General features: G+C 31.5%; 1 protein-coding gene across 6 annotated transcripts in view; it reads left to right on the top strand.

The window, feature by feature from the left end:
* Csmd3 (CUB and Sushi multiple domains 3) overlaps positions 1 to 9,676 on the top strand; it is a 1,105,037-nt gene that overhangs the window by 668,458 nt on the left and 426,903 nt on the right. For all 6 annotated transcript variants that reach the window (XM_048802035.1, XM_048802036.1, XM_048802034.1 and 3 more), the window contains 3 exons: positions 3,747 to 3,929; positions 6,553 to 6,879; positions 8,737 to 8,931. In XM_048802035.1, the coding sequence (XP_048657992.1) occupies positions 3,747 to 3,929; positions 6,553 to 6,879; positions 8,737 to 8,931 (705 nt within the window). The remainder of the gene's footprint in view (positions 1 to 3,746; positions 3,930 to 6,552; positions 6,880 to 8,736; positions 8,932 to 9,676) is intronic.

The following is a 9,676-nucleotide window of genomic DNA, read 5'->3' as shown; positions in this document are numbered from 1 at the left end:
CAGGCCCGCCTACCTTGCAGGAGTGATTGGAAGCTCTGTCCCGCCGCGGGCCACTGGGCCTTTTCTGTCAGTGGTCATAGTTCCGCCTACCTGGCAGGCGCGGGGGGTGGGGGGCGGCTCTGCATCTCAGCAGGCAGCTGCTCCTCTTCTTCCGGTGAGTCGCAGGCCCGCCTACCTTGCAGGAGTGATTGGAAGCTCTGTCCCGCCGCGGGCCACTGGGCCTTTTCTGTTGGTAGTCACAGTTCCGCCTACCTGGCAGGCGCGGGGGTTGGGGGGCGGCTCTGCCCCTCAGCAGGCCGCTGGGCCTGCTCTGTGGGTGGTCACAGTTCTGTCTCCACCTCTATTTTAAAATATACTTTTGATATTAAAGAATGTTTTCCTAAGGAACAATGAAAAAATGTTGGTTCAAAATAGTAGATTAAGCATTCATTCCTAGCCCTAACCCTAATAATAGAAAACATCAAAAATATAATAATGCTTAAGAATAAGAAAAGAAAAGCATCCGTTGTTATAAAGCTGTCAAAGGTCCCTAAGATAAGTAAATATAAATAAGCATAAAGATAGTTATGGAAAACAAAAAGGTAGACTGAAAAATGCATAAACCAATGCCACCAGTAGGCTGTTGCTGCAGGTAAGAAGCCATTGTCCCCCAGGGTCAGAAGCCTTTGTGCCCTAGGGCCAGAAACCTCCAGAAAGAATACCACAGATGTTCCTGAGAAATTGCAGTAATCACCACAGAGGAATGTATTTTAGCAACAGAGCCAAATACCCAGATATCGAACAAGCGTCTATATTAGTCAGGGTTCTCTAGAGGAACAGAATCAACAGGAACTATACTTATAAAAAAGGGATTTATTAGGTTGGCATATGTGACCAGAAGCTGGATAGTCCACAGTGGCCATCAGCAAATGATCTAAGCAGCAATAAAGAACCTATTTAGGAAGAATCAAGCCTGCATGGCTGCTGCTATTTTATTCTTCCAACTTTTATTCCATCCAAGCCATCATTCTATTGGTCAGTATACTGCCCATGCTTAGGGAGTGTCTACATTTTTGTTGGCTATTCCACATGCCAATCATTCTTAGACATACCCTTATTGATACACCTTCATTGGCACACCCATAATCCTCTTAATCCTTGGCATCTCTTAATCCAATCAAGTTGACATTCAAATTGACCATTACAGTGTTTGATGGAGTTATCAAGAGGGAGGCCTCTCTAGGTCAGCATGAAGGCCATGAAACTAGATGGCGCCATGGATCAATATAGGGAATAGCTTTACCCCAGAATCCTATTGGGTTGCTGACATGAGTAAATGAACCTGAAAGTGGGGAAGGTGAAGGTCATGGTGGAAATAAACTGCATAGATATAGAAAAGCAATCAATAAAAACATTTATTTGACCATATCTCAAATACAACAGATTTGTTCTTTCCTAAAACACTTTCTCCAATACATTTTCATCATGAACATAAAATAATTATAATTTGCTGAATATATTCTCAAATATGTTGTGCTAGAATCAAGCTCATTCTACTTTTCTCTTAGTACATTCTTCTTACACCCAAGGAAACAGAGTTATGAAACAATAAAAGTAACAACAATAAACACACAGTGGCAAATGCTTGTAATTCCCCTAACTCAGGAGGATGAAACAAAAGAATCACAAATTTAAGGCAGTCTCAGAAACTTATCGATACCCTTTCTCAAAATAAAATAGAAAAAAAAAAAAGAGAGAAGGGCTGGGAATGTAGCTCAGTGGTAAAGCTCCCCTGGGTTAAATTCCCTGAACCAAAAATAACTAAGTAAATATTTAGGAAATGATAACATAATTTTCAATACAAAGGTTAATTTAGGTTTAGATAAAACTACATGACAAATTATAAATTGAAATTTTATAAATTTGTAAATTTAAAATTGCATAAATTATTTATGAGTTAAAGAGGAAATCAAAATGGAAACCACAAACTACTTTGGAGTAAAAAATAAAAGTCTCCATATCAAAGCATACCTTGAAGAAAATTTAGAAACTTAATATGTTTTACTTTTAGGAAACAAGAAAGGCTGAAAAATAAATAAATTAATAAATGCACCCCAAGACTTCAACGCAAAAAGATGGAAAACGAATAGAAAAATAATGCAAAAGAGAGTTGAAGATGGAATCCAGAAAAAGACAAAAAGAAAACATGGTTAAATAACAGAATTGCTCAACAAAAGCCAAAATAGGTTCTTTGAACATATTAACATATTTGACACACCTTTGAAAAGTACAAACAAAGAAAATCAGGATAGTAAACACAAATAACATTAGGGATGAGGAAAATTTATACTTTTTAACGGTAATATGTAAAAACCTTGTAGAAAATCTACTACTACTAAACTATTACCTCACTTTTCTAGGGTATATAAGTTGCTAATAATGGACCAAAGAGAGAGAGCAAGAGAAAGAAACAAAACCTAGTCCAATGGGAAAATAACCTTACAAGTAACTGAAATGATGGTTAGATGGTTACCTCAAAATTATGCCAAATTTGGCTAGCTTTTTTTGGAAAAGTTCTAGTATTTACAGTTCTAGTTTTTGTTGTTACAAAAACTAGTCTAAAAACTTGATAGTATTGAAAATTGCTAACTACTTCTCTTGATATTAAAACAGGATGGCAGCAACATAAGAAAATAATATAGGCCAATATAACTTGTGACATAAATAAAAGTGTGTAAATAAAATCTCAAATGCTATCCCATGTTTTAAAGGAATCATTATGGCCATCTATGGTTTTGTTTAAGGATATAAGGTTTTCAAAAATATCTCTAAAACACGTAATTTGGTTAAAAAAACCCAAGTTTTTAATAATATTGACATAACTGAAGATAAAGTCTAATAATTATATAAAGCGATATATGTTTTTGTAGGAGTATTTTTATATTTAAATACAAACATATATAATATTACATATTATATGTATCTGTTTAATTATAAAAACATGGGAAAAGAACTAGAAAAATAGATATCAAAGGGTACAGGTAAGTTATACAGAAACCAGATATGTGTAAATGTTGAAGTGTTAGACTATTACTTTATCTCAAAGCTTTACTTTTCAAATTTTTATTTACTTTTCTTTTTGCTGCTATTTGAAGATAGTTAATTTCATGGGCTACTATGTTGCATGTGATGTAGAAGCCCAAAAGAACCAACATAGTAATTTATTGCTGACATTCATAGCTTCATAAAAACCATGTCAGATATTTGCACTGTCCTTTGATACATCTCAAAAGAATGTTTTCATGGTGCTCTTGAAAGAAATTTTTCACTCTTCAATTCATTCAATGAACATTCGTTGAGAAAGATGACTAGGCAATTTCGAATGCAAAATTGATTCCTGTTCTTATGTAGACTACTGTTTTTATCACGTACTTGGGGAGATAATACAACCAGCAATTGCCAGAATGACAAATGTTGTTTAGAACTATTCATTGATTGCTGTAGAACCAGAGACACATTTGGCAACCTCATTAGCTACAATCATCTCAGGTCCCCACCTACAAAACAAGAGAATTACACTTATTGTTCTCTAAAGATCATGTATCAAATCATATTCATAGAGTGGCAAAAGGAAAAAAATTAAGATTGGAGGATATATTCATTCTTCATTCTGAACTATCTTCCCATAGTACATGTTTACTAAACTCTTAGTATGGGCATCGTGTCTGCAAACCTTGGAAGGTGACTTTTATCTTCTATTTTTACAGAAATTGAAAAAGAAAGTTGTGGTGATCCTGGTACACCTTTATATGGAATTAGAGAAGGCGATGGATTTTCTAATCGTGATATTTTAAGGTTCGAATGCCAGTTTGGGTTTGAATTAATTGGAGAGAAATCCATTGTTTGTCAAGAGAATAACCAATGGTCTGCAAACATACCCATCTGTATCTGTGAGTACCAAATGCTTTGCTTCTAGACAGCATATGTTACCCTGTTCTTGCATATAATTGCTTTTGTAATTAATTGCTAAGAGCTAGAACCGTGTAATTATTTTTGGACGAGCAGCACTTTGTGATACTATCTTTAACAAGTGTGCTTATGCTGAATTATAAATTTTAGTACAGATTTAAATAAAGTTAACATAGTTCATTTGGTAATTGCAAAATATATACTACATGTGTTCTTATTACATTTAATTTGGTGACATTTTATACTTTATAGATAGCTACTTCTTATGGAAATTATACATCTGAACTAATTCTCATAGACTCATTTATCTTAACAAGATAGTATGTTTATTTGCAATCAAAAACACTTAAAATACTTAAAGCTTATATTCTATGTATAATGTATTAACCTATTTTTTTATTTAGATGCTCACACTAATATATAAAGTACTATTTATTTATATTGCATAGAATAAAATTCATTAAAGTTTATGATATACAATATGCTTGTATTAAAACAACGTATTTTCCAAAAACACTAAGATATTCTGGTTTAACTACAACAAAAACATAACATGTATAACTTACTGATGCACTTTGTGGCTCAATGAAATACTATTATAATTTCATTACAATAAAGTGAATGTTTTTAGAATATGGCAGAAATTTCCCTAATTATAATATATTATGCTTGCTCTTCAGGAAGTGGAGGAGAATAAGTGTGCAAAGATCCCCTTACATGAACCATTAGCGTAGGGCATGGTCTCATGCCTAGTCAAAATCACCTCTAAAGTTCTTGTGAGAGAATGAAATGTATTAGAAGAGTCTGATTTGATTCTGTTCACATCATCTAAAGCTTAGTAAAACTTTAAAAGACTTCAATATGGTCTTTAATTTTAAATATTCTTCTAAGAAGATAATGTTGATTTCATATTAGACAATTTATAAATGTAATATGTTACAGTAAAAAATAAATTATTTTTGAAAGCATTTTAATATATGCTAAAGTACATTTAATGGAAATATTGCTAAGACAAATTTTAAAAGTTCTTAATATCTAAAGAAAATTTTTTTTACCATTTTAAGAATAAATTAATCTCTATATTCTGATAAATTATTAAAATATAGCAACTAGCCAGACACAGTGGTGCACACCTATAATCCCAGCAGCTCAGGAGGCTAAGGCAGGAGGGTCCTGAGCTTGGAGCCAGCCTCAGCAACTTAGCAAGGCCCTAAGCAACTCAGTGAGGTCCTATACAACTCAGTGAAACCCTGTCTCTAAATAAAATACACAAAAGGGCTGTGGTTATGGCTAGGTGGCTGAGTGCCTCTGGGTTCAATCCCCAGTACCAAAACAAACAAACAAAAAAAAAAAGTGGCAATTAACGTTTTCATATACAAGCAATAGCTGATTTAAAAATGTATTTGAAAGAGAATTTAATCAGAAGAATAAATTATAAAATACACAGGAACAATATTTACACGTCTTAATAACTCAAGGAAAAAAATTATAAAACTAAAGCAAGGGAGAATTTTAAGTAAAAACTAAAGATGACAAGTTCCAGAGTGAGAAGACATTATATTAAGTATGTGAATTATATACAAATTCCTTGGGAAATTAATAAAGATTCTAACTTAATTTATTTGGGAACATTCTCTAACATATTGACATAGTTAATTAAAATATTCAGAAATAAATAAGAGAATTTTGTAAAAACAAAGTGTTTATGTGGAAACTAAAGCATAATATTAAGTTCTACTGATGAAAATATAACAATGGATCAAAGGAATTTACAGAAAAAAAACTCTACCTGACATAATCATGAATTTAAAGTACAATATAAAGAGTTCTACTTATATGATGGTTATGGGTGTTAGGGTGATGAATTTAGTGGCTCTTGACCCAGGTAAAGATCATAAAGATAGGAGAGGGCAAACTGAAGCTATGGGGGATTTTTAAGTAAAGTTTTATTGAAACATAAATCATGCTCTTTCATTTACCAATTTATTGCCTATATGCTATAATGGCAGAGTTAAGGAGTTATAAAAGAGATCATGTAAAGCCAAAACATTTACTGTTTGTTTTTTTTACAAAAAGTTTTGTAATCTCCAATTTAAATCCTACTTTATAGAATTAAATGATTCCAGGATTCAGGCAAGAAAAACAGTGAAAGACTATGTGTGTGCTCAGAAAGTGGGAGGAAACTGGAATAAATTAACTTTTCAAGAGAAGTTAGACTTTCATATTATTTTACCCTCAAATATAAAATGGTTTGAAATTTTTGTTAGGAAAAAATGAAGAAAAATAATCAAAACAAACATAGCTGCAATACAGATTAAGCCCAATCACTACTAAACCACTAACTCAAACATGATAAATATCAAAATAAATTGCTGCTATTAAGCAAATTATTTTTGTGCATATTTAAGGATATATTCTTAAATTCACCTAAAATAGTAGTTGCCTTTTCTAATATGTAAAAATGACAACATTTTCTGTTTTATAAGGTAATTTACATTTTTATCCACCTTTTAATTGATTATTATAATGGCAAGATATATCAAAATAAGATCAAATACTACTTTTGATTATTTACTATATTCTTTAATCTTTTCATTTTACCAGTTCCTTGTCTCTCTAACTTTACTGCACCTATGGGAACAGTTCTTTCTCCTGATTACCCAGAAGGTTATGGAAATAATTTAAATTGCATCTGGACAATAATCTCTGACCCAGGAAGTCGGATACACCTTTCTTTCAATGACTTTGATCTGGAATCCCAGTTTGACTTTCTTGCTGTTAAAGATGGTGACTCTCCAGATTCCCCAATTCTTGGAACCTTTACTGGGGCTGAGGTGCCTTCCCATCTTACAAGTAATAGTCATATTCTTCGATTGGAATTTCAAGCTGACCATTCAATGTCAGGACGTGGATTCAACATTACTTACAACAGTAAGTTTTTTGGATTTTATTTTTCCATATAATATTTTTACAAATTAGAACTGCAAAAGAATCAAGCAAACCAGTTCTCTTGTTTCACAAATAAGGAAACTTGAGCAAGTCCCTAGTTTTGCCAATGATGATCATTTGATCTTTGATTTCCAACCACATTTTAGCCCCAAATATGTTATTTCTCTTTGTGAGAGTCCTACTATTAAGAAAATATGTTTCAAATGTCATTATTTATCAGCCAATATATTAGCTTATTCATTAAACTTTATCATAAACTCAAACCTACTGTTTATCACACATTTGGTTGTTACTTATATATGAATATTAAAGGAAAATATATTTTCCTTCAAGATATTCATAAACCACTAGGAGTCTTTAAATCGATAATGACAGCAAAAAATTATAAATTCAAAGAAATATCAAAGGACACCAAAGCAAAATATGGAAGGAAATCATTAACTTTGGGGCAGTGGATTACTAAACTCACTTACCAAAGCCAACATGGGAAAAAAAAACACCTTAGTTATTAAGAGTATCAACTCTAAAATCAAACTATAAATGTTCAAATCTTGGATTTACTATTTTAGGTTTCATAACTTAGCCACACAGTGTCTACATCAGTAAAACCACATTGGATTGTTGTAAGGAGTAAACACGGTAATGCATGTACATAATAATCACAGAGTACATAGTATCTAGCACATCCTAAATTAGAACTATTTGGTATTGAGTAGGAAAAGGGCTTGCAGATTTAGTGATATTAATAGGGCCTAACATATAAAACATATTTTATGATTTAAAATTAGTTTATCCTGTAGGAGTAAATGTAGTTGTTTTGAATTTTTTCACTAATCCATTTGAAGGTATTCAGAAATTGCATAATTGTATTATCTGCTATCATATTGTTAATATATAGAAAATAATATTAAGATAAATTAAAGATTTATAGTACAAATTTGGTCATCACATGAATTAAGGGAAATGAAAAATTGGATGAAAATTTTTGTGTAATCTATAACCTCTGGAAATTTGAAACATGGGAGAAACAAGGTAAAATAAGGTAGTGACCCTCAGCTGAAGAACTCATACTCTGAGAGAAAAGAGACAAACCAAAAGACTATAAGGTGTTGAAAAAAAGACTATAGGGTGTTGTCAAAAGCCAGAACAGGATACATTTCAACCTTATCAAGCTTTATTTCTATGACCAAAGGAAAGTTACTTGACTTTTTCTGAGTTTAACGTTACTTTTTATAGTAATGGTAATACTTTTATCATCGAGATGACCTCAATATTAAATGAGATAATAACTTATTACAATGCCTAGAAGTTGGTAATTGTAAAAGACTTAAGTCTCTTCCCTTTTCCTGGATGGTAGAAAGTAAAAGTCATGAAAAATTAAAAAGAAATTTTAAGACTTCCATTCTATAATTGAAACATTTCACTTTAATTATCACAATGAGACCCTCTTTCTGTTCCTTACAGAGTGAATTACAGAAGTTTCCTGTGAGATATAGTCAACGTACTCGGAAGTTATATTAATTGAGATTCTAACTAATTTATATTTTGGGAATATTTGCATGAACTTAGCCTAGGGGATCACCATATATAAACAGAAATAATTATATTTTAAATTTTAATAATCTTAAGGTATAATTTGTATTTTAAAACCATTACACCTCTAACATATCACAAGCAATCTGTCAGAGGAGAGCCTCCAAATTTTTAAAAGATAAATAAATAAAAGTCTTTTCTAGAAATAAATACAATCTCCTTATGAGTTATTTTTAATCACCCAAAATATACAAAGGTTGCCCTTTCTCATATTTGTTTTGTGTTTTTGTTTGTTATTCTAAAAAGCATTTGGACACAATGAGTGCCCTGATCCTGGAATACCAATTAATGCAAGGCGGTTTGGGGACAACTTTCAATTAGGAAGTTCAATTTCAGTTATTTGTGAAGAAGGATTTATAAAAACCCAAGGAACAGAAACAATTACATGTATTCTGATGGATGGAAAAGTAATGTGGAGTGGACCAATTCCAAGATGTGGAGGTAAGTGAAGTAGTGGGAAATATAACCCACTAATATATCATTATAAAGCAATAGAAATTGTAAAAGGAAATGCATTGTCTACTGGAACTGTTATAATTTTTACCTAAAAATGTCACTTACTTTTACACATCATACATATATGAACAAATGTCACTTCTAATTTTTTTCATATTTACATAATTTTTAAGAAATTTTTAGGGGCACTCTTTTAAAAGGAGATCCTACCTTTAAAGGAGCTCCTAGCTTAATAAATGGTAAACATTGTACCTTAATAAATGATAAACATTGTACCTTAATAAATGGTAAACATTGGTCACATGTATAAATCCCTTTAGTATAATGCATAGTTATATTTATAGTAGTAGTTAGAGTTAACAATAGTTTATAAAGTTATAATTATAACTTCCATTTATATTATCTTGGTATTTTAACTGTTGTGGTATATATATCCCTATTTAACTTTTAGAAATATGTTAACAACTATCAGTTATAATGAATTTATGCTAAAAAACTTATATAAAATATATAATTTATAGTTTGCTAACTTATTTTTTCAGTTTTATTTTCTTGAAAAAATTCAGTCAAAAGCACTGGGGCTGAGGATGTAGCTCAGTGGCAGAGCACTTGCCTAGCCCACACAAGGCTCTGGGTTCAATCTCCACTACTGCAAAAAAAAAAAAAAGAACATATATACATATATATATATATATATATATATATATATATATATATATATATATTATAT

This window comes from Marmota marmota, unplaced genomic scaffold (genome assembly GCF_001458135.2).
Source record: "Marmota marmota marmota unplaced genomic scaffold, marMar, whole genome shotgun sequence".
Lineage (NCBI taxonomy): Eukaryota > Metazoa > Chordata > Mammalia > Rodentia > Sciuridae > Marmota > Marmota marmota.
This window is presented reverse-complemented; position numbering and strand designations above follow the sequence as displayed.